Here is a 24,736-nt window from a genome sequence, read left to right on the forward strand (position 1 = left end):
CATATCTTATCTTACATACACTTGCATGTTTTTGACAAAACTCACAAATCAACACACACACCAACCTTATCCCTCCCTAAAACCAGCCACTCCCTCAAAGGGAGTACTTTTGGGGCTTTTATGCAATTACATAAAGTTTTGATACTTTTGTGTATTTGCACTTTGGCCCAAAAGTTTACGTTTTTACGTTTAGGTCCAAAAACGCTAAAGGACAAATTGTTTTGTTCCTTTAATGATGTTTTTGCATTATTAAAAGTTTGGGTTCTAGTTGTATTTACATGAAGTTGTGACTTTTGTGTATTATACAAAGTGACCCCAAAAGTTTTTGTATTTGCAATATGGCCCAAAAGTTGAGGTTAATTGCAAGATGGCCCAAATAGGATGAGAACAAAATTGTTTTGTCTCTTTAAATGAGAATTGGATTTTCATTTTGTTTAGCTCCATTTAAATCAATTTTATGGATACAAAAACCAAATGAAAATGTTGCATTCATTAATTAGTTAAAGTGTTAATTAATTAAAGGGTGATTATGAACCTAAGCCTAATATAATTGAGCTATGTGAAAGGCGTTTCAAATTTGTTTGAACCATGGGAATGTGTAGATTAGATTTTGGTTGTAATTTGATTTGATCAAATGTTGTAAAAGGGCTTAAGCTCTTCTTTACTTTAAAGTATTTGTTATATGCAAATGTTGTAATGAGCATAAGCTCACCTTTACTTTGAAGTACTTCTTTCTTGCTTTATATGATATGCATGAAAATGAAGTAGTTGGGTCCAACGCCCATAAGACAACACGCCTTAATGTGATTAAACGCGTAACTAAAATCAATCTTCATTCCTAGACTGAGGTTCAACACAAGGCTCGTGTTGAATCTAAACAAAGGTTCATAATCATCCTTAGGCCCTAAGGCAACTATGTAGTCCATCAAATGAATGCAAAGTTTATGTTAGTAGTATCATATACTCTTGCTTTAAAAATCGTTTTAAAAGCATAGTGGGAGTATTATGTACAACTAAAACAATGAGATGGACCAATAGTTGTTATAGGACCAAAATAGTTTTAATAGAGATTAAAATGTATGTTTATATGTGATGAGACCTAAAACCCTCAACCAAACCAATATTAAGTTGATAAGCGAGAGATGTTTAGAATATCTCTTCGTGGCCTTCCACCGTGGTGGGATCCAATCGTTTATGACTTGTACACCGGCTTCACCCTATCATGGGGGAGTACACAGTGCATGCTTATACTCAGGAGGAATCCATATACATATGATGAGGTGAGTGTAGGCAACGAGGATAGCTATATATCGTATCATCGTGAGGCTATTCTTGAACCCCTTCACACACTAAGCATGGTGGGAAGAACTTAACTAAGTGCAATGGAACCAATATCATATCATTGTGAGGTTACATTCTCTAGAGGCCAAATAAGATGGGTACTTGCATGAGTTGCAAATGAGTAAGCGTACTCTCTCATTATTATTGTTGCTAGCCATATATCGTATCATCGTGAGGTGGGCTTGGTAATAGTGAGCCTCCCATAACCTACTAGGAGTTTCATCCAAAACTCTCGAATTCCTATGAGGGATATGGAATTTGCCAAAAATAGTGGGTGGTGCTATTTTGATTTAAAGACCCGAATCAAATGGCTTAAAATCAATCAATTTATATTCGTTATGTATTTGTTTACCAATATATTTGCAAACGCTATCCAACACTTGACAAAACCGAATGTTTTAGTTTCCGGACTTAGGTACCACAATCCCAAAGAATGTCTTAAAAGGATTGCATATGTATCTAAGTAGTCTCATCCTCACAATCTTCCTATTGATAATGTATCATTAGAAGAATATGTTAGAAAAGGTCTATCATAAAGAGGACAACACTTTTAATGTCATAATTCTTCAATTACAATTTGTTGTATGAAGAAATAGGAGTTGCTTTGAACAACTCTTAGTCAATGCAAACACTTAGTGCTTGTTTCTTTGTTAAATGAACAAAGAACTTGAGAAGAAAGCACAAAGGCATGAACACTTAATGTGCCATGATTCTTCATTTACAATTGTTGTATGAAGAAATGAGAGTTGCCTTGTACAACTCTTGAAGGTTTGTAATTATGTTTAGAACATAATGGTTGGTTGACAAAAATAGTCCATTAACATGGACTTATGATGATTTTGAATCATTGAATGTTGAAGTGATAAACCACTTAACGAGACGGAAACTAGGCAAGGACTTCACCTTTGTTTCCCTATCCTAATCGTTCACTAAGTTTATTGTAAACTATATAGTGAACAATAACCACATACTCTCCAAAATGTTTGATGTGTATAACACAATTGAAAAAGGTTTCAAGAGAGATAGTGGGAGTTTAGGGACCATGACTAATGTAGTCAAAGGTGAAAGTCAAATAAAGAAGATAAATAACTCCAAGGGAACAAACTTTCTTTATGAAAGGATGGATATTGGAAGGGGTATTTGCAAGAAATGTCTTGCAAGTGTCAAGGACACACCTTTCGAAGGTGTTGTAAATTGTTCTTGAATAGTTCAAAACAGTTGGTTCTTCTACTTGAATGCATGATTCTGTATTAGTGACTATGTTTTACAATCGTTGTAAAAGTGTGGCTAATAAGAAGTAGAAGATAAATGAGAGAAGAGAAAGTACTTCACATTCGAAACGTGAATCAAATGTAGATCTCTGCGAAAGCAGATGGTACTTACTTCCTCATATGAACTACCAAAGAAATTGGAAAAACATAGATTGTCTTTGTATTCCAATTTTAAGGAACTAAATTCAGTCACTATGTGAAATGGATAAATGTTTTGTTTGACAAAACAATGTTCTTTATTAATCAATGATTGGATTATGGTAATCTAATTAATTATCTCTATAGTAGAGATAATATGGTGGTGTTAACTGTTTAGAAAATAATGATGCTTAAAACCCAAAAGGTTGCAAGGTAGTGACTAATCCCAACTAAAGTTGTGATACCTCTAAAACATAAATTACGAGTTGGTCATAAATGGACGCTTTGGATCGTTAGATCCGGATCCAATACCTTCTTGTTAAAATTGTATGGAGGCGAAATGTTCGAATCTTTATTCTTTTGGAAGAAGAAAGAATCACAAAGTTGTTGAGGTTAATTCACTTAGATGTTAGTGGCACTTGTCCACAAACATAATACTACTCATGTTGGATAACATTCACCGAAGATCACTCTCGGTTGGACTATAGTTTATTTTGAATAAACACAAGTCCGAATACTTTGCAAAATGTTTCAAAGAATTCAAGTAATGTAAGTTGATGAGTAAGACATCTAAAGTATTTACCTCCTTAGATTTGATCCAAGGAAAGGTAACACTTTAGATAAGTTTCCTTGAAAGATATCAAGGAAAATAGCATCATAAGATAATGTATTTCTCCATTAGGAGAAGAACGAACTTGAATAAGATTTAGTTCGTTAGATGTTATCTATTACCCATATATAGGATATATACTTCTAAAAACAATATGATTGTCAATGAGAAGATCTTCCAATATTTTCATGACTCCATAAGATGTAGTTGGAAAAGAAAGACAAATCTTAAGCATGTTAAAGATTTGGGGTTGTGTGCTAACAAGCAATATTTGTTTGATAATAATCTTGTAGGATATCCTTAAAATAACTTTTGGATATCGCTTCTATAAACCAACTAACAAATGTTGTTTTGTTGGATAGTTCATTGTAATTCTACAATGTGATTTGCCTAAAAGCAAATGAACGAGAGATAGAACTCAAAGAATGGGTTCTTTGAGAGACAAGAAAGTAATCAACAAATATAACAACCTAGTTCCTATACCACAAGCTCCAAGGTAGTCGATAAGGATTTATAAACCGTCTCAGTTGAATGGTTTTGAACTTTATGACTATGTCATAGAGTTACACCTCTTAATTCGAAAGAAATAAGAATAAAAATCTTTATGACTACATTGAGTGCATATACGATATATACTCAAGGAAATGGTAAAGTACCATTTGACTCGAAATAATGAAACCTTCATAGCTAATTGGTAGCTTAAGGTGACTACAATCAAAGAGAATGGTTGACTTTAAAGGAACCATTTTTGACGTAGTCTTAGTTTCAATAAATTCGAAGATTGCTAGCTACAACTAAATGGTGATTCAATGTTTTGACATAATATGGGTTTCCGAAACCATTATTAAGATAGTCTTGATAATATATGTCTAAAACTATGAATCACAAGACATGAAAGTTGTAGAGATCCATCCATCATGGATCTTAGCAAGATAGTGGGAGCTATTTGCATTTTATGAGAAAAATGATCAAATCGTTTGATTTCTCATAAAGATGTAAATGAATCTTTTGTTTACTAGTTTTACAAAAGATTAGTGGGAGTTAATCATGTTCCTAAAAATTTAAATATATATGATATATTAATTTTGGAAATGAAAAGAATACTTCTTCGTTAAAGTTATGACTTTAATACATTATATGAAGATAGAATGTATATGGGAGATATAGTCTATATACATGGGATGGAAATCTATAATGATATATTTCATGATATAATTGGATTATATCAATCCCTAAATAATAGACAATGGATGCTAGGAAGTTTCTCATATGATGATAAACTTCAATAAGAAGGACGATTCTAGTAAGACTAGCAAGTTGCCCTTCTCAAAGGGAATGTACCCCTTTGACTCCCAAAGAAATAATGCGTAAATTGAATCCTTTATGCATATGCAGAAAGGTGATTTATGTATTTCATATTGTATGAAAAACATTGATATGAGTTGTACCTAGAACGGTACAAGACGATATCAATGCAAGCCCAGGATCAGAACCATGGCAACTGTCAAGTGAGTCCTTAAGTATTTAAGAAATACTAAAGGATAAATTCCTCAAAGAATGAGGAAGAATCAAAGTAACGTAATGGAAGCGTAAATGTATTAGATTATGAATCTAATCCATCATTGGATGTTTCTTCATTATGAATGAAGAGATAAACGAATATCTCTTTATTATGACTAAAGAGATATTTGGATGGAAACATTAAAGTAATGACTTTAGTGTGTTCCATTATGAATGCAAGATATATTGCCATATAGAAGTTTACAACAATGTTGTTTGGATGGGAAAGTTCATTTATGAACTCTCTATTCGGTTCCAACCAAAAAGTGTATGACACTAATGGGGCGATAGCTCAAGCCTGGGAATCAAGGTCTCATCAAGATCCGAACACAAATGAGAGACTGAACCACATGATTGAGAATCATGTATAATGGTGACGTCGTTATTCTCAAGGTTGCTTCTGTGGATAACACATATAGATATCCACTGTCTAGGCCTACAATTCAGCCATTTATGAAATGACTACAGAAGAGATATCATCATTGATGATCAAGCTGATTGGCTCTAGTGCAAGTGGGAGATTGTTGGAAATGTGCCCTAAAGCCAATCATGTGATGATACTTTACGGACATTTCACATGTTAAACTAATCCAGTTTAACATATAAAGGGCATACATTATTGTTTGAGCCGTCTCATATAAATGTTATATGCTTAAACAATAAAGTCCAAGGAATATGTGATTGGGAGAATGTAATCTAATGAAGTTAGATTCTTGAGACCATTCTTTCGTAGACACATCCTAAACGTTCCTGATCATAGGATTGCCAATTGGGCATTGACAGTCCGTCAAGATCGGTACGTACTATGTCTTCTCTCAGGGAGAGTGATTAGTCTCTAGTCATTGGTGTGTGTGACATCAAGACAAGTACGGTAGGTGCTCAATAGAGAATGAGTTCACTGAACGCGATCAACGAAGAGTTCTCATATTCCATGTCACATGAGAACTCATGGTTGGGATAATGCAAAGTAGTCCTTTGACCTGAGGCATCATAGTTGTCTTGTGGTTAAGACCTTGATCTTTGATTATGTCAAAGTCATCCCACCAGGAGGGTGTCCACGGCATCGTTGGGGTCAAGCCGCTTAGCTATGGAGACAAGTGAATGCGCAACAAGGGATCTCTAACCTTCAAACTGTTTGAGGGAGAATACTCTCTGATATGATTTGAATCTCTGGCCAGAGTATGAATGAGATTTGGGAATGTGTTCCTAATCACATTCAAGGTAATCATATAAGCACAAGACACACATTGGATAGTAGACATGAGAAAATAAACTATCAAACCAAACAATGTGGTCAAGAGTATTAGATTAGAGAAAGACCGTATTGCATTTGTAATCCCAGACTGAATAGGTTCTCCACCTCTTCTGATTAGCTTGGGTAACCATGACATACGGCTAGGTGTCACTCATGGTTTGTGGAAGCCCTAAACGTGTGTAATCACTAAAGGGAGAATTGAAAATAGTTTCAATTCACAATCGATGTAAAATGGTTTTAATCGCCCACTACCTCGCTAAAAGGAACCTAATGGATCGTACACCGTGTAAGGTAGAGATGGACGAAATAAATGAAATGAGTAAGATTAATTGAATGGTTTAATTATTTATGGCAAGGATTAATTAATATGTTAATTAATCAAACGAATAAGTTCGTTAAAGACTACGGGATAGTTTTGGACCTTAAGGCCCAATGGGCTTCGAACGTCAAGCCCATTAACTTAAGTTGTATGACAATTTAATGAATAAAGATTCATTAAAGCCCAAAAGCCCAAAAATCCCTAAATGGCCAGCCATGATGAAATGAATTAGGGTTTTGGTTGTTTAGGTCACTTAAAGAAGTGACTATATAAATGATTTTATAGCCAAATATTCATTAAGTGAAATAAGGGTTTATTTTTGGGGAAAATGGGTGAGAATTGTCTCTCCATTTTCTCTCTAAAGAGGCCAACACCTTGGAGGTGATTAGCTAGTCATCTAATCCTCCAAGGTCACTCATTCATCATCCAATCTCTCCTTGGTGTAGAGACTTAGAGGTTCTCAATTTTGGGAACTTGGAGAACCTATTCTTCCATCCAAATCCATGGATCTAAGAAGCAAGGAATGAAGGCCCTATCTCTTTGGGTGATTAGCCTTTGCTTATGCAAAGAGGAATCTACAAAGGTATTAATTTCAACTCACTTTGTTTTGAGTTGATTATTGGTTCACCAATCTACTAGGCTTTGAATTTCATGGTCATGTTTTGTTTTTGAGTACATACAAGCATGATTCCGCCCTTTAATTGTTAATTGCATGCTATATGATGTTGCTCAAATGAACATGTTTTACAAAATAATTCCTTCAGATGGTGCCTTGGCTGGTCTAATGGGCTGAGCTTGGGGAGTTGTACTAGGGTTTGAACATGGCTAAAACAATAAACTTTTCTCATCTGATTGTTGTTGTGTTACTAGAGCGAGATTAATTGTTTCTTAGTTTGCCTATCTCTCTCCTTCTCCCATGTAACCTGTGGAGTTAAAAATAATTTCAAAAATTCTAAAGGTGACATGTGAATTTTTACACAAGAAGGATAAAATTGCCCTCACTAAATGGGTAGACTCCTTAGATATTCTCACACGCAGCTCACACCCCTAAAGGTTCCTGCAACTAAATAGGACCGCCCATAGCTCATCTGCCATTGGCGGGAAAAAGTCAAAGCATTAAAAATAAGAATTAATTACCCAAATGCTATATTTAATATATTTTCAATTAAAGATTGATTCAATTCAAGTAAGTAATTCCTATTTAAATTAATTAAAGATATTTACTCTATTATCTCAAGATATTATTTTTTATTTAATATCTTGAGAATATTTCTCTATAAACCTTGACCAATGAGATGCCGTCATGTGTAGGGTAAAACTCTAACACTATGGCTGGCTCTCTCCCCTATATATATCCCTAATTCTACGAAATTTCGGTAGACTTTGACAACCCTAAAAAACCTAAACACTTACTATTTTCAGATAAACTAACTTAGGCATCAGAAATGTTGGCCTAACCCCCTCACCTCGGAGGCGCGTGGGACTTAGATTTTTTATTAAAAATGTTGATTGTTTTGTAGATGCATTTTTGATAAAGTTAGATATTAGAAATTTGCATCGATATAACCGAAAGAAAAAAAAACCTAAACAATTCAGCCAATAAAATATATATATCATTAATATTTGTGCTAGTTTTGATTCCTTCCACCAATCTGTTCAAACTTGGAGACTTGGGCAATCAAAGCCAAATTTGCACAGTTAAAGTAAGCACGGCTAGTATTTGACGTTTTGGGATCAGGACAAAGGCTGAAAAGTTGTGTCCTTTAAACACATAGAAAAATTAAAAGAAATCTTAGCACCTAGCAGAAAACCATATGCACAAAACAATTATAAAATTCAGGACCTAACCTGCAATGCCTCCAAATAAACAAAAGGTTTGTAACATAAATAATATATAAATGGTATAAAATTGTATATTTTTATATTAATAATTTTTTAACACAAAAATTTCACTGTTTATATAAAAACACGTAAAAACTCCCTATTACTTTATAAATCTCTCCAAATAAACACTTCACCAAGTCTGCCATCACTCTATACAAAAAGCCAGAGCAATTCCTTATCCAATAGGTTATTGAAGAAGATGAACTCTCAAAGCGTCAAACACATATCAGAGTGTTTTATCATTCCACACCATGTCTCAGAGGAATCACAGCAGCCATTGTACTTGGCACCCACCGACCTCGCCATGCTCTCTGTCCACTATATCCAGAAAGGCCTCCTCTTTGCCAAACCTCCGGAAGCCATGGATCGCCGCCACAAGGCGGAGTTCGTCAATTCTCTTTTGGACAAGCTCAAGCACTCTCTCTCCCTCGCCCTTGTTCATTTTTACCCGCTCGCCGGCCGCTTCGCGACGAAGAAAGAAGAAAACCCACCTCTGTATTTGGTTTATTTAGACTGCAGCAACAGCCCCGGAGCCAGGTTCATCTATGCAACTCTGGATGTGTCGGTTTTGGACATTCTTTCTCCAACTGACGTGCCCTTGGTGGTTCAGTCGTTTTTCGATCACGACAGAGCTGTTAACCACGACGGCCACACGGCGTCCTTGCTGACGGTTCAGGTGACGGAGCTTGTGGACGGCATATTCATAGGGCTGTCCATGAATCACTGCCTTTGTGATGGGACTTCTTTCTGGCATTTCTTCAACACTTGGTCCGAGCTCTTTCAGGCAATAACACAAGGAGCGCATGACAATACCATCGTCCCCGGCATCTCCAGACCGCCGGTCCTCAAGCGGTGGTTTCCGGACGGTCACGGCCCAATCATCAGCCTCCCTTACACAAACCCAGATGAGTTCATCGGAAGATTCGAAGCTCCCGAACTCAGAGAGAGAATGTTCCACTTCTCCTCAGAATCCATAGCCAAACTCAAAGCAAAGGCCAACTCAGAGTCCAACGCCACCAAAATCTCATCTTTCCAGTCCCTCTCCGCCCTTCTATGGCGGTCCATCACCCGTGCACGGCGTCTTCCTCCCAATCAGTCAACCAGATGCAGGTATCCTCCAAAACTTCAAAGAATCCTCGAAATTTCCATTTCTTATAATGCGATTCACATTAGATTTCCATATTTTTGTTATTAGGTTGGCTGCGAATAACAGAGCAAGACTAGATCCGCCATTGTCCGGAGACTACTTCGGGAACTCGATTCACCCGATCAACTCGGAAGCCGTCACGGCCGGTGAACTCCTCCAACACAGCCTCGGGTGGGCGGCGTGGAAGCTGCACGAGGCGGTGGTGAAGCTTGACGACAGGGAGATACGAGGATTCGTTGACGCCTGGCTGCAGTCTCCGACCGTGTACCTACTCGGCCAGTTTTTCGATCCGTACATGGTGATGATGGGCAGCTCGCCGAGGTTCAACATGTACGGCAACGAATTCGGAATGGGAAAGGCGGTGGCGCTGCGGAGCGGGTACGCAAATAAATTTGGCGGGAAAGTTTCATCGTACGAAGGAAGGGAAAGGGGAAGCATAGACTTGGAGGTTTGTCTTCCTCCTGATGCAATGAGTGCTCTTGAATGTGATGAGGAGTTCATGGAATTTGCATCTGTACCACAATATTAGTGATCATGTGTCATCAACATTCGTTCCGCACTGCATTCCTTAATTGGTTGCATTTCTCTGCTTTGTCTTACGGCGCATGGGGTTGAGCTGCTTGCATAAGTTCAGACTTCTCCTTGGTTAGTACTAAGTAACCACGGTTACGGGTACCCGCGGTTATTTATTCAATAAAACTTAATGATTTCTGTTGACCGCTTATGCAATTACATGAGTATGAATATACCTATTCAACCGAAAATATATAGACGGGTGGTCATGGTTACAATTGCGAATACCCGCGGATATAGAATTTTAATTTTGATCGGCTTAGGTTTTAGGCCTACTTGCTTTATTTTTATCTTATGGATAAATAACAAGGCAAGAGTTTAGAGGTTAAAGCCTCTATGATAAGGGCAAATAAAAGAGCATTTTTTTCGACAACAAAATAGTTTTATCCCACAAGTAAACTCGAAAAGGCCATCATCGGTGGTGAATCATGAGTGTTACGTGAGAAGAAGGTGGGAGGCAAATGGAAAATTTTTGTGACTTGCTCCCAAAGAATAGCTAGTCCGGTATCCAAACCGAAGAATTTCTCCATCAATGGAATAACTCACATTAATGATGTTCTCCACTAAAAATTTTATGTACTAAAAACATGACAGCAAAGTTTTCTAGCAAAGAAAAATTATGACATACCCATTTTAAAACATTCTACATTACGCATTGAAGCTGGTCTAAGAACTAGACATCGGGTCATAAGAACTAGACATCGTCCATGGCAAGTTCGAATTCATGTTTAATAGAAACATTCCTATAATTTTCTTTAATTTTTTTTTACAGTTAATAAAAAGATTAGAGGAAGGAGAGGCTACCCCATCCTCGGGTCAAGACATACCACAAGCTTCTTTGAGAACTTATAGAAGGGGTTTTAGCATTTTTTAGTTTTTACAGATTATCCATCAAGAGAGATTACATATACCGGTACTCAAACCTAAGTTTTGGTCTAACGAAAAGAATAATTCTTACAAACTCAATCAACATTTTATTATGAATAAAAAAATTTAGAGCAATTCTTGCGTTGCACAATTTTATATAGATTCGTTCGTTTATATATGATTAGGATTTGGTAACCGGTAAGTGTAGAAAATTAGATTCATTAAAACGTTATTTTAAGCAAAACATGACATGTTGACTGACCGCGAGAGCCAACAACAACTTTTTGGAGGGCGAATTTCGCTTTCTAAAATATTTGTTCTGTCTACCTTGCAGGAGTTTTGACCGGCACGTGCCCGTCCTGCCAAATATGTCACGCTTCGTACAACCGGACCAATAATTTTACTTACAAAATTGTTCGGTTTTGGAAATTTCAATGTCTTTTTGTTTTCTATTTTCGGTCTGCATTTATGTCACCGAACCCAATATCGTACCCAACAGAACCGTTCACTTTCCGCTATGACCACGCCACCCGCCACTTTACGACATGTCGTTTTACATTCAACATCCACGTAATCCAAATAAACCCACAGTGTCATCTGAAAGGCTGGAATGAGCGGGAGCACGTACAGCTCGGCCGCACCGGATCGCCACGTTGGAAAGCTTCAGGGGTACGCTATTTCGTTTACTCCATAAACCCCCGAGTCTCCGTTTCGTAAACCCCTCTTCTCGCAATCGAAAACCTCCGAAGCTCGAATCGGAAATTCCGGAAAAACCCTAGAACAAGCTGACGATCTCCATTTACGCATGGGAGATCCTAAAGCGACGTCGTTGCTTTCGCTGGCCCCCGGTTGCCGATTCTACCCCTCGGAGGAGCAGCTCCTCTGCTACTACCTCTCCAACAAGAACGCCGCCGAGGCGGGGAAATCGGGCGGGTACGATTTGATCAGGGAGCTCGATTTGTACGGCCACGATCCTTTCGATTTGCCGGAGAGCGCATGTTACTCGTATGGCCGCGGAGGGAGGAAGAGGCACTGGTTCTGCTACACGGTTAGGATCTTGAAGAAGAGGAGGGCGAAGAGCGGGTATTGGCGGAGGCAAGGGCGGGTTAGGGACGTGGTGGGCCGCGGAGGGAAGGTGGTTCTGGGGAGGAGGTCGAGCTTTGTGTTTTATTTGGGGAATTCGCCAAACGACGCCGTAAGGACTGATTTGGTTCTCTATCAGTATACTCAGGTCGATCATGTTAAGGTAATTTTCGTACACTGTCGATTTTTCGCATTTCGGTTTGGATGAAGGGGCATTGCCTTATTAGGTTTTGAAGTTCTTGTACAATTGTCTTATTAGGGTTTGAAATTCTTGTAGAATTCATGGTATATTTGTTCTTGTTTTGTATAATTTGGTTATTGTTGTATCAATGTCATATATATGCGTGATTTCGGTTAATTAGGGAAAGAGGCATTATTCCTTTTTTATTTCTTTGGTTAAATTGCTGAATATTTGAGTTGGACAAATAATTTTCCATGTCTATTGAGCTGTTGAGAATTTTGAGTTTTGTTTGCCGAGTAGATAGTTATCGGAAATGTCTCATTAGAACCCAATAGGCTGTGTAAGCATCGACGATTTTTTTTTTTTTTTTTTCACTCGGTGAGACATGAGTAGAAGTGTAGGTGTTGACACTCTCTTTTGCAAATTTATTCTTCTTGATGTTCAACCATGGTATAGCTCTCTAGCCGATTAAGCATTGTGCGTTATGCCATACGATTGATACTCCCCTTAGTCATTACTGCACAGTGCTAAATTTAATGGTGCGTGTTCACATGAGTAACATCTCGTATGTCTGTTCATGTGCAGGCTGCTTTTGTCCTTTGCCGTATTTTGGTGAGATCTCGTAGTGGAAATAGAATATCAGATCATGGTTTAAGTTCTTATGCTGAACAAAGTGCTTGCACTGTTCGTCACATTGGAATTCAGCATGATGGATTTCATACTCCCAGTAGTAGTGAAAATGAAGTGCATGGTGACACTTCTGTGCCTAGGAAAAATGAGATGTCAAAATATCCGAGGCTGGACCCTGAGCTAGATGATCGAGTCATGACAAGGCCTGTTTCTATATCAAGGATTCAGTCTAATGAACAGGTAAATGCACCTTATACAAATTCTTGTGCTACTACTGTTAGTGCTACTTTCATCATTCACATGCTTGATATACTATACTATTTAACAACGACAGAGTCTTACATAGCTGTTCAATAGAATTCATCTTTCAGTTGTTGATATGCTTCCAAACAGATGAAAACAGTAAAAACCTATAGATGGAGTCCTGACAATCTCAAAAATCTCATTTTGCCATCCTTAGAAATTTCCCATTTGTTATTTTATGCACTTCGTGTCTCAAAATTATTGAATTAGTCAGAGTCTGAAGTTTTCTAGACACAGGTGGTTTTTGAAATTATCTGATGCTGGTGTAATACTAGTGTACTATTGATTCCATTACATCTTGTTACATTACATGGTTCGTCTGATCCTGATTTTTTCTGCTAAATTATTTGGATTTCTTTCTGTGCAGGTGCCAGCATCTGTGCTCGGTGGTAGGAATCCAATATTGCTTGATAATTTGGCGGCCAAGCACTTACATTCCATTATGGAGGGTGATTTTATAGAGTTGGATGATCTCATCGATTGAGCATCCAATATAAATAGTAAAGCAACTGGATCGTTCTTATTAGAGGGAGTCTTAAAGACTGGATCACAAAGAGGTGGAATCAACCTAAATTTTCAGACTAAATTACTGAAGTGCTAAATTTTCACTGAGACAAACTGTGCATACGCTCTGTTTAAATGCACAGCAGATGATGAGAAGGGTTTAAGTACTGAAAACCCTTTAAGAAACATTAAAGGATAAAGTATACTGTTGATTACGAAGTGGAGAGAGATGAATGGCGGGCACCAACACCTGTAAAGGTAATAGTTACATAAATCATTCAACGTATTGTATTTCAGTTCATGCCAGGAAATATTCATTTGCTTTCTTTTGGGGATGCAGATTTGCTCTGTGCCTAAAAAGGGGCAAGGGCTTCACTGGAACAAGAAAGCTAATACATCTGATGATGGTAAATCCGATATCAAATCTATTAGTATCAGCTGCTTCAGCGGGTTTCAATCCTGCTGCATTGTATCTACAGTTGGATACTTTGAACTTGTGGAAAGGTTATGTTTTTCCGTTGTCTAGTGCCTTCGTTAGAAAGGCCTATTTTGCTGTCTGATTCTGTTTTTCATCTCTCTTTCATATTCCAAAGATTTGATAGAAAACATTTCTGGGTTTTAAGTAATTTCGACATAATGATGATGACATTCATTTGATAATATGATTGCAATTCCAAGATGAATAGCTGCGGAAGATCAGCGTTGATATTTCGTTATACAATTTCTTATCATGTCACATTTTCTGGAAATGCTCTGAATCGTATATATAGGTTACTTTGTTATCGTATCGTGACCTCCCGTCATTTAGCAGAAGGTTATGTTCATTGTTGATACGCTTGTCCGTCGTCTTCATCTTCTTCACCTTTCTGTGTCTGTAAGGTCGTCCTGGTTTTATTCTAGTGTCATTGCTGTTAGCTTTGGGCTATAACTTTTTCTTTAGCTGTTCGGCCTCATTTGTGGCTTCCTTTGGGCTTTGTGATGAAATCTTTTTTAGACACCATTAAAGAAGCAAAAGTATCTGTTGGATATTATTAACTATTTTAATTCATGTCCCTGGTTTGATTAAAATTGTTTTCTGTCAACTAAAACTTTTATCTTCTGCAACAAAATTTTATTAGAAAATTGGGATAACTAGTGTCAAGCCACGGTAGCATCTTTGAATCTAGAGAGGTTATGGGGTAATCTTACCTTGTTCGTGGTCAAGATCAAACAAACTCATCAATTCAGAATATCAAACCTAGAATCTTTCAAACAAACTCATCAATTCAAAATATCAAACCTAGAATCTTTCACATTTTTTTATTTAGTTGAAAGTCGCAGCCTCCAATTTTTCTTTGGGGGTAGATCGACTTTTGTGCCGAATGCACTGTCCCAAAAATAAGTAACAAAGTAAAAGTGGAATAGTAGTCTTATACTATTTTTTTTTCAGCAATAGTAGTCTTATACTATTTTTTTTTTAGCAATAGTAGTAGTCTTATATTATAAGTAACAAAGCCATATTAGTTTTTAATTTTTTTAGCAATAGTAGTCTTATATTTTTTTTTTCAACTTATGTGCCTCAAAATGACGTCGTTTAATAATTCTTTATTTTTATTTTAAATTTTGTATTCTATTTGAACGAACAATTTCTTTTTGGATTGTATACATTTAGTTTCAATTTGACCATAACCACTTAGTACTACGGTCTAGTGGTATTCTTCTTCATTAGTAAGTGAGAGGCCTTAGGTTCTCGCTAAAGGCGAATTTGAACCACATTATTGCTAACTTATTGTGAGACTAAGCGCATCTCCTTTTCTTTATTGTAGATAATGTTCGAAAATTATTTGACAATATAATTTTTTTTAAATCTTGGTACTTAATATTTTTATTTTCCAATTCTATTTTTAATTAATTAATGCATTTAGATTTTTTTTTAATATCATATAAATTTACCGGAACAGTCATCTCTTAAATCACTTATTCCCGATGAACGATCTCGTTGGATTGTCCCATAGTTTTATTTTAATATAAAATGACAACCAAACAGAGTCCGTCGGTTGAGATCATCTCCATCGCGTAAATTTATTTTTATGTGATGAACCTGCTCGTCTAGTAAAAGAGTAGTTAACCGACGGAATCTCATGTCCGTTGCATAAAACTCTGTGCGACGACGAGCTTGGCCTACGAACTTTGACCGACGACCTTCCGTCAGGTGATGGCAATGCAGACGAACGGTGGGCTATAAAAAATGAATGGAGAAACAACTGTTGACAACTCTGCTAAGCACTACTTGATTGAACGGTGGACTATACAGACAAAGCTTGTTCGTCTTGTAATATATTTTTTTATTTTGTGGTGTAAGATGATGAAATTTAAAAACTTTAGGGTGTAAATTGACAGGCAAAAGGATCAATGTATGGCTGTCATACAAGTTGTTCAAGAAATAAGTGAGGAATGACTCACTTCGACCCTATCTTGCATAAAATTCCTGCTTAAAAGATAATAATAGTTCAAGAAGTTAGTGTGAGATGATAATGCAGCAACGCACGGATAATGTTGCTAGTTTATACTAAAATTCGAGCAAAAGTTTCTTGCTTACTAGCTGTAACCTCTCCAAAACGTCAAGGATTGTCTGCCCTCCACTTCCGATGCCCTTTCCTTGCCCTCATGTTTTGTATGGTCATGATTAAGCCACGTTAATATTTTATATATTTTTTTTTATAGATATAATAAGACAAAAATAAATAGTAATATAAAATATTAACGTGGCTTAACTATGATCATACAAATAAAAAAAAGTACAAAAAGAGTATCGAAAGTGGAGGGCAGACCTTGTCCGCCCTACCATTCCCTTGTTTTTGTACAAAATAACAGATAAATTTGGGTAAAAGATTGTTTACCACCCTCATGTTTCGTGGTTTTCAACATTTAGTATCAAGTTTTTTTCGTCCCAGAGTCATACCTAAAGTGTAAATTTTGGGACAGTCTCATACATCTGTTAGTCAAACTGTTAGTTCTCCCGTTAAGTGATGACGTGGCGCCCTGATTGGACGCCACGTGTCATTAAAAAAATAAAAAATTTATTTAAATAAAAATAATATTTAAATAATAAAAAAAAATTTCCTTCTTCTCTTCTTCTTCTTCTTCTTTTTTTTTTCTTCTTCTTCTTCTTCTTCTTCTTCTTCTTCTTCTTCTGGGTTTGGTTCTTTTTTTTTTTTTTTTTTCTTCTTCCTCCTCCTTCTCCTTCTCCTTCCTCCTCCTTCTTCTTCCTTCTTAAGAAGGAAGGAGGAGAAGGAAAAAAAAAAAAAAAAAAAACCGAACCCAGAAAAGAAGAGGAAGAAGAAGGAAGAAGAAGGAGAAGAAGAATGAGGAGGAAGGAGAAGGAAGAAGAAGAAGGAGAAGAGGGAGGAAGGAGAAGGAAGAAGAAGGAGAAGGTGGAGGAAGAAGGAAAAAAAAAAAAAGAAAAAAAGAAGAGAAACCGAAACCAGAAGAAGAAGAAGGAGAAGAAGAAGGAGGAGGAAAGAGAAAGAAGAAGAAGGAGAAAGAGGAGGAAGAAGAAGAAGAAGAAGAAGAAGGAGAAGAAGAAGGAGGAGGAAGGAGAAGGAAGAAGAAGGAGGAGGAGGAGGAAGAAGGAAAGAAAAAAAAAAAAAAAAAAAACCGAACCCAGAAGAAGAAGAAGAAGAAAAATATATATATTTTATTATTATTTTAATATTTTATTATTTAAATAAATTTTTTATATTTTTAATGACACGTGGCGTCCAATCAGGATGCCACGTCATCACTTAACGGGAGAACTAACAGTTTAACTAACAGATGTATGAAATTGTTCCAAAATTTACACTTTAGGTATGACTCTGGGACGAAAAAAACGATTACTAAATGTTGAAAACCACGAAACATGAGGGTGGTAAACAATCTTTTACCCGATAAATTTTTTTACACGCATAACGTTTGGGCACATGGCTAGCATTCTATATTTTCTAGCTTAGCGCAGATCTTGAGGTTTAAAATTGACAAGAAAGAGAATATTTTTCCATAAAAAATTGTGTTGTTAGCGCACATCTTTAGGTTTTAATTGACAGGAAGGAGGGATTTTTTAATGGTCAACTAATTAGCATCAATAAATGGTTGTCAGACAAGTTGTTGCCGTTAGTATTAGCATAATTATTTGTCTAGCCGGGCCTTATTCTTAGCTAAAAAATTTGGCAATAAGAAAATTCCTTGCCAATCCTGAAATTCTTGGTTCAGATCTCTTGGTTTTCTCTGTTTCCGCTGCTAACAGAAAGATGGCTGAGGCACTCATTTCCGTGCTTCTCGAACAACTGGCTTCGGTAACTTACCAACACGTCGGACAAGAGGTGAAGCTGGTTTTGAATGCGGAGAAAGATGTTCAAGAATTCGAGGCCAAACTTAAAGTGATTGGTGCTGTGCTTGAGGATGCGGAGCTGAGGCAAGTGAGGGACGCCAACGTCAGAAATTGGCTGGAGCAGCTGAAAGATGTGTCGCACAAGATGGACAATGTGCTGGATGAGTGGAACACTGAAATACTCAAACAACAAATTGAGAAACAAGAAGAGCACGGTGGAAGTACTTCTCTTGTTACTGAGAAGAAGATGAAGGCGGTATGTTTCTCTATTCCCTCATCTTGCTTTTGTTTCGGCCAAGTCCGTCGGATAATTCTTCATCGCGACATTGCTCTTAAGATCAAAAATCTGAATGAAAATTTAGATGAGATTGCAAAGCAAAGAGAAACATATAACTTTAGATTCACTGAGAGAATGATCAGTGAACACCCTGAGCGAGAGAAAACTTCTTCTTTTGTTGATGAATCTATCATCTTTGGTAGAGAACAACAAAAGGATCTTGTGGTCAGCAAGTTGTTGAATGAGAGTAGTCAAGAAGAGAGGGGTCTCCTTGTCATCCCTATTGTCGGGATGGGAGGAATGGGAAAAACAACTTTGGCTCAACTGGCTTATAACGATGAAAATGTTAAAGCTTGTTTTGGAATGAGAATATGGGTTTGTGTTTCAGACCCTTTTGATGAGATGAAAATTGCTAAAGCCATCATTTCTGGTGCTAAAGCTGTTAGCCCAAATTCAGATGAGTTGGAAGATTTCTTTCAATGTATGTCTGAATCCATTCAGGGAAAGAAGTTTCTCCTTGTCCTAGACGATGTGTGGTCCGAAGACCAAAGAAAGTGGGAGAAATTGAAGTTGCCCTTAATACAAAGTGGCACGCATGGCAGTAGAATATTGGTGACCACTCGAAAACATGAGGTTGCTGATATGATGGGAGCTCCTACTCACACGATCTATTTGGAGAGGTTGAGTGAACAAAATTGTTTGTCAATATTCAACCGCATGGCATTTTATAATAGGAATAAGGATGGTGTGTTGGAAGTCATTGGTGAAGAAATAGCAAAAAAGTGCAAGGGTTTGCCTCTTGCTGCAAAGACTCTAGGTAGTCTCATGCGTTACAAGAAAACGAGGAAAGAATGGCAAGAAGTTTTGAACAGTAAGATATGGGATCTTGAAGAGGTTGAGCAACAAGTTTTCCAACCACTATTACTGAGTTATATTGATTTGGCACCTGCGGTCAAACGATGCCTTTTATATTGTGTTATCTTTCCAAAAGATCATTTGATCTATAAAGATTATTTGATTGAGTTGTGGATGTCACAAGGTTATCTCTATTCGAAGGGAAACATAGAGAAAGAAATAATTGGCCAAAGGTTTTTTGATAATATAGCAATGCGATCTTTCTTTCAAGACTTTGTAAAATGCAGTGATGGAAGTATCTGGAGGTGTAAAATGCATGATATTGTGCACGACTTTCTGCAGTATCTTACTCAACATGAATGCTTTACCATGGAGGTTAAGGGTGGTAACAATACAATAAAGCCCTTGGGTGATAAGATCCGCCATTTGACCTTAATGCTTGCACCCGAGGGTCCACTCACATGTGTTTCGTTTTCCAGCTGCGATCTACATACTCTTGCAACTTTTGATTCAAAATTTAATGTTGTGGACTCAACATTGATCTCACAGTTGAAACATCTTAGGACATTAAATTTGAGTGGTAATTGTATTGAAGTGCTTCAGGAAGAGATTGGTGAATTAGTGCATCTGAGGTTTATTGACTTGTCCAACAATCCTTTGAAAAAGCTACCGAATGCGATGTGTAACTTATACAATTTGCAGACATTGCACCTTAATATGTGTAGGGAACTTGAAAGTCTACCCCAGAGCATGGGAAAGTTGATTAAATTAAAGCATCTTTATGTTGAGAATTGTTTTCGGCTGAAGTATTTGCCAAAAGGGATTGGGAGATTAACAAATCTAAGAAGACTAGATGGGTGCCCTGTTGGCGGTGGTAAAGACGACGATAAAGCGTTCAAATTAGGAGATTTGAGAAACTTAGACCAACTTTGTGAACTCGGCATATATGTTTATGGGGAAGTGAAAGTTGCTGCGGGTGAGGGTAAGAAAGCATCAGCCCTGGGGAACAAACAACAACTCTCAAACTTGGATATAAGGGTTGTTGGTTGTGGAAGAAGTGCAGAAACACTGAATTTTTTACGACCGCATCCAAATTTGGAATCTTTAAATATTAGAGGGCATAATGGAAGCACTGCCCCTAACTGGATCATTTCATTAAACAATTTGAGATTTCTTATCTTGGATGAATGGAATGAATGTGAAGTTTTACCTCCTTTGGGAAAATTGCCGTCCCTCGAAACACTGATCCTTAGGAATATGAAAGGAGTAAAAAAGGTTGGAGTTGAGTTTCTGGGAATAGAAAAGGAAACGTCATCAGCATCATCATGCATTACATTCCCAAAATTGAACGTACTCACATTTACCGTAATGGAGGCGTGGGAAGAATGGAAAGGAGTGGAAGAGTGGAAGGAAGAAGATTCTGATATTACCATAATGCCATGCCTTTCTTCTTTAGTGATTCACAACTGCCCTCGGCTAAAAACACTGCCAGACTTCTTGTGGAAAACACCACTTCAGACCCTTAAAATCATGTATAGTGGTTATCTTGCTCAAGGTCACCGAAAAGGCAGAGGAAAGGAGTGGCCCAAGATTTCTCACATCCCGAAGATCACAATCTTCCCTGAATATTCTGATTCTGATGATGAGGGTGAAGGCGTAGTCAAGGCAGATGATGTTGTTGAGTTACCTGAGAGGCCTCCCACTTCTGATTCTGATGATGAGGGTGAAGGCATAGTCGAAGCAGAAGAAGCTGTTTAGTTGCATAAGAGGCCTTCCACTTCTGGTAATTAACCTCTTTTCTATTTATTTACCATCTCACTCTATTCATTTTACATCAATGTTCTAATTTCTGGGTAGAGCTTTTATTATACTTGCCAAATTACAAGATTATTCCAACTATATAATGTTGCAATGGACTTGTAACTCGGTTAGGACCATATTGCAGGTCCCGAGTTCAATTCCCCCTCTCCCAGTATCGTGATTTGCAATGCTCTAGTTTTATTTTATTTTTAAAATCTCCAGAAACTATGTGCAAGAAAGTAACAATTTATAATGTTGCAAGGGTAAAGACCACAATCTAGGTCCCCAGGTCGATTCCTCCTCTCCCAATATCGTGATTTGCAATGCCTTAGTTTTATTTTATTTTTGAAATCTCTCGATTTGAGACTATAAGCAAAACTTTAAACCGAAAATTATATGCAAGAAAGTAACAGTTCATAGTCACAAAATTTTGCAAACCTTTGTCTGATTTAGCTACTAGCAGTTACAGGGTGTACAAACAATGCTACCTGAAATAAACCAAAACCACTACTTTGGAGCTGAGTTGGGCCGGGTGCAAAAATCATCCAAAAGGAGGAGTGCAGAAACAGGTAATCTCAAAATTAATTGGGGTGTTTAGTTTATGCATGCATGTTTCGTTGACCCTTTGAAGTTTTTTTCGTTAATCCTACCTGCCTGACTGTTGCGGGCACTGCTAATGGGCGCAGGGCTCACGCATTTTCTCTTTAGAGGAAGTGAGATGGAAAGGGAGAGAAAGCTGCATGCATTAATAGAACCGGTGGTTGGCTGCTGCATTACAGATTTCATCGGAATGGTGTTTTCCTTTGCTTTCGGGCAGAATGAAGATCATCTGGACATAGGCCCATTAATTGTCTGTGTGTGCACAGTATAATGCAAAGAGCTCCAGACTTGTCTGAGATCTTCAGTATATTTCTCAGAAAATTGCTGTTATTCACTGTACCTGCAGAGTACGGTACAAATTTTATGTAAATACTACACCAATTAGTGAAGTTTGGCAGATTGAACATAAACAACTGAGATTTTCAAATATAAACTGTATTATGAAACATTGGTACACTAATTAGCACTTAATTTGCTTCAATATCATCAAATTTGCATAATCCCAGGGAAGGAAATAAATCAAATAGCATTGAGATTAACCTTTTGCATGTTTGAACAAGCAAAGAATGTTATGAATTATAGCGTCCAAAACTTGAACCATGGTCTAGCTCTCTAGCTGATTAAGCATTGTGCGTTATGCCATACGATTGATACTCCCCTTAGTCATTACTGCACGGTGCTAAATATAATGTTGTGTGTTCACATGAGTAACATCTCATATGTCTGTTCATGTGCAGGCTGCTTTTGTCCTTTGCCGTATTTTGGTGAGATCTCGTAGTGGAAATAGAATATCAGATCATGGTTTAAGTTCTTATGCTGAACAAAGTGCTTGCACTGTTCGTCACATTGGAATTCAGCATGATGGATTTCATACTCCCAGTAGTAGTGAAAATGAAGTGTATGGTGACACTTCTGTGCCTAGGAAAAATGAGATGTCAAAATATCCGAGGTTGTACCCTCAGCTAGATGATCGAGTCATGACAAGGCCTGTTTCTGTCCCAAGAATTTAGTCTAATGAACAGGTAAGTGCACCTTATACAAATTCTTGTGCTACTACTGTTAGTGCTACTTTCATCATTCATATGCTTGATATACTATACTATTTAACAACGACAGAGTCTTACATAGCTGTTCAATAGAATTCATTTTTCAATTGTTGATATATTCTACCTGTTTCAATAATTTACTTTGTTTTTCATTCTGCCACATCAATGGTACTATGCCTTATTTTTTTAGAATCAAAAGGACATCTTGTGAAGTTTGTTACCTTGATAAACTGGTTAAAAATTATCGTTTTCTGTTGGGACACTTGTTCTAAGCGGTCTTTCATTAGCATCAGACATTTTCTGACGCTCTTTTTGTGATAGTTTTGCACTTTGCAGTCAGAAATATCCATATGCCTCCATCCTTAGAAATTCCCCATTTGTTATTTTAAGCACTTCGTGTCTCAAAATTAGCCTGGCATTTTGGACCCAACCCGTTAACCCGATCCGACCCAACCCGTTAATATTTGTATTTGGGTGGATGCTTAACGGGTCGGGTCGCTAACGGATGAACCCGTTAACAACCCGTTAAATAACGGGTCACTTTGGGTCAACCCGTTAGACCCGTTAGGACCCGTTAACACCCGTTAGCACCCGTTAGTTGATGATATTTTAGTAATTTTAGTAAAGTCTTAAGAACAAAAAATAAAATTTATGCAAAAAAAATAATAATAATAATTGTTAACGGGTGAAACGGGTGACCCATTAGCTTAACGGGTCGGGTTCAGGTGACCCATTAGCTTAACAGGTTGGGTTCGGATGACCCGTTAACTTAACGGGTCGGATTCAACCCGATCTAAACCCAATAAACCCGACCCGTTTACAGGTCTACTCAAAATTATTGAATTAGTCGGAGTCTGAAGTTTTCTAGACACAGGTGGCTTTTGAAATTTTCTGATGCTGATGTAATACAACTGTAATAGTGATTCCATTACGTCCAGTTACATTACATATACATGGTTCGTCTGATCCTGTTTTAAATTATAATTTTTTCTGCTAAATTATTTGGATTTCTTTCTGTGCAGGTGCCAGCATCTGTGCTTGGGAGCCGTAGTTTGCAATTTTTCTTTTGGGTACATCGGCTTTTGTGCCGAATGCACTGTTCCAAAAATAAGTAACAAAGTAAAAGTGGAATGTGTAGCCGGTCATGCAATAGGAGTTTTTTATTTTTTTTTAGCAATAGTAGTTTTTTAATTTTATTTTTTAACTTATTTAGCTCAAAACAACATCGTTTAACGTGAAAAAAAATCTTCTTCGCTAAATACCTAGTCATTGCACATCCATGGAGGCATAAACTACCTCTCCACCACCACTTGTTCAAATCGTTAAGAGGGTTCTCGGAGGTCTTTCATGTAAATCACAATCAATGAAAATGGCAATTATACAGTTAGTGCAATTTAACAAAAACACTTACAAACAGAAATTCACAAAAATTTTCTCTCATGTTTCAGTATAAATTTCTAGTTTATTTGGTTGTTTTAAATTCCCAAAATCGCGGCAAATTGCTCCTCCCCATAACAAATGAAATGATGCTCGAAAGTCAAAACAAAAATGAGATTGTGTAATTTAAAAGTCAAATCAACTGTGCTTTCCCCCTCCCCCAATTGCTCTTCTCCTCACAAAGGGGATCCGGCAAGGATAATTAATATAAAAATAGATAAATATTCCTAGGCGGAAGAGGAATGCCTAATTTACTGATCAAAATATTATCCAAATTTCAAATTTGAAACATTGTTTAGTATGCCTTTAATACTAATTATCCAAATTTGAAACATTGTTTAGTTCGTAGGGATAGATATTAATTTAAAAATAGATAAATATTCCTCCTCCATTGCTAAATATGTTTAAAACAGTGGAAGAGGAATGCCTAATTTACTCATCAAAATATTCAAAGATTCCTTTTCAAAATGAGAGACAACCAACCAAACTTACACAACATTATGTAAAATGCAAATCCTGAAATGCAAGTTCAACATTATTCAACACAATTTCTACTGCTCAATAACATTGTATCATAGTGAAAGCATCATCTCTATCACTTAATTACTTGTGCATGTACAACTGCATATAGCCAGGACATAGACTTATTCTATTCTGTAAAGAAAAGCACCTTCATTTGGTCATGGAATCCCTCTCGCCCTCTTTCC

The 24,736-nt window shown here is 37.1% G+C and overlaps 3 protein-coding genes and 1 long non-coding RNA gene across 6 annotated transcripts; all 4 read left to right on the forward strand.

Annotated features, from left to right (window-relative positions):
* Nucleotides 1-8,494: 8,494 nt before the first annotated feature.
* LOC103410718 (uncharacterized acetyltransferase At3g50280-like) lies at nucleotides 8,495-10,242 on the forward strand. Its single transcript, XM_008349391.3, has 2 exons — nucleotides 8,495-9,488; nucleotides 9,574-10,242. The coding sequence occupies exons 1-2, from the start codon at nucleotides 8,578-8,580 to the stop codon at nucleotides 10,052-10,054; spliced, it is 1,392 nt and encodes a 463-aa protein (XP_008347613.3). The 5' UTR covers nucleotides 8,495-8,577; the 3' UTR covers nucleotides 10,055-10,242.
* Nucleotides 10,243-11,577: 1,335 nt separating this feature from the next.
* Nucleotides 11,578-14,326, forward strand: LOC103441262 (NAC domain containing protein 52-like). The gene is made up of 4 exons (XM_070826901.1): nucleotides 11,578-12,211; nucleotides 12,815-13,099; nucleotides 13,530-13,924; nucleotides 14,007-14,326. The coding sequence occupies exons 1-3, from the start codon at nucleotides 11,771-11,773 to the stop codon at nucleotides 13,644-13,646; spliced, it is 843 nt and encodes a 280-aa protein (XP_070683002.1). The 5' UTR covers nucleotides 11,578-11,770; the 3' UTR covers nucleotides 13,647-13,924; nucleotides 14,007-14,326.
* Nucleotides 14,327-17,822: 3,496 nt separating this feature from the next.
* On the forward strand, nucleotides 17,823-21,826 carry LOC139198264 (putative disease resistance protein RGA3). Of its 3 annotated transcripts, none has more exons than XM_070826734.1 (3): nucleotides 17,823-20,929; nucleotides 21,407-21,515; nucleotides 21,633-21,826. In XM_070826734.1, exon 1 carries the CDS (start codon nucleotides 17,935-17,937, stop codon nucleotides 20,902-20,904), a length of 2,970 nt encoding a protein of 989 aa, XP_070682835.1. In that variant the 5' UTR covers nucleotides 17,823-17,934; the 3' UTR covers nucleotides 20,905-20,929; nucleotides 21,407-21,515; nucleotides 21,633-21,826. The 3 variants fall into 3 exon arrangements, with proteins under 3 accessions (XP_070682835.1, XP_070682834.1, XP_070682836.1); XM_070826733.1 differs by having other exon boundaries at nucleotides 21,410-21,515; XM_070826735.1 differs by having other exon boundaries at nucleotides 21,416-21,515.
* Nucleotides 21,827-22,431: 605 nt separating this feature from the next.
* On the forward strand, nucleotides 22,432-23,851 carry LOC114826239 (uncharacterized). The gene is made up of 2 exons (XR_011583631.1): nucleotides 22,432-22,568; nucleotides 23,615-23,851. It is a non-coding gene; the product is annotated as an uncharacterized lncRNA (long non-coding RNA).
* The last annotated feature ends 885 nt before the right edge of the window (nucleotides 23,852-24,736 follow it).

Source organism: Malus domestica, chromosome 08 (genome assembly GCF_042453785.1).
Source record: "Malus domestica chromosome 08, GDT2T_hap1".
NCBI lineage: Eukaryota > Viridiplantae > Streptophyta > Magnoliopsida > Rosales > Rosaceae > Malus > Malus domestica.

Excerpts from the sequence above, each read along its gene's own strand:
- LOC103410718 (XM_008349391.3), top strand. The coding sequence starts at position 8,578 with ATGAACTCTCAAAGCGTCAAACACATATCAGAGTGTTTTATCATTCCA. Across the intron at positions 9,489-9,573 it reads AATCAGTCAACCAGATGCAG|GTTGGCTGCGAATAACAGAG; the intron begins GTATCCTCCAAA and ends TTTTGTTATTAG.
- LOC103441262 (XM_070826901.1), top strand. The coding sequence starts at position 11,771 with ATGGGAGATCCTAAAGCGACGTCGTTGCTTTCGCTGGCCCCCGGTTGC. Across the intron at positions 12,212-12,814 it reads CTCAGGTCGATCATGTTAAG|GCTGCTTTTGTCCTTTGCCG; the intron begins GTAATTTTCGTA and ends GTTCATGTGCAG. Across the intron at positions 13,100-13,529 it reads GGATTCAGTCTAATGAACAG|GTGCCAGCATCTGTGCTCGG; the intron begins GTAAATGCACCT and ends CTTTCTGTGCAG.
- LOC139198264 (XM_070826734.1), top strand. The coding sequence starts at position 17,935 with ATGGCTGAGGCACTCATTTCCGTGCTTCTCGAACAACTGGCTTCGGTA.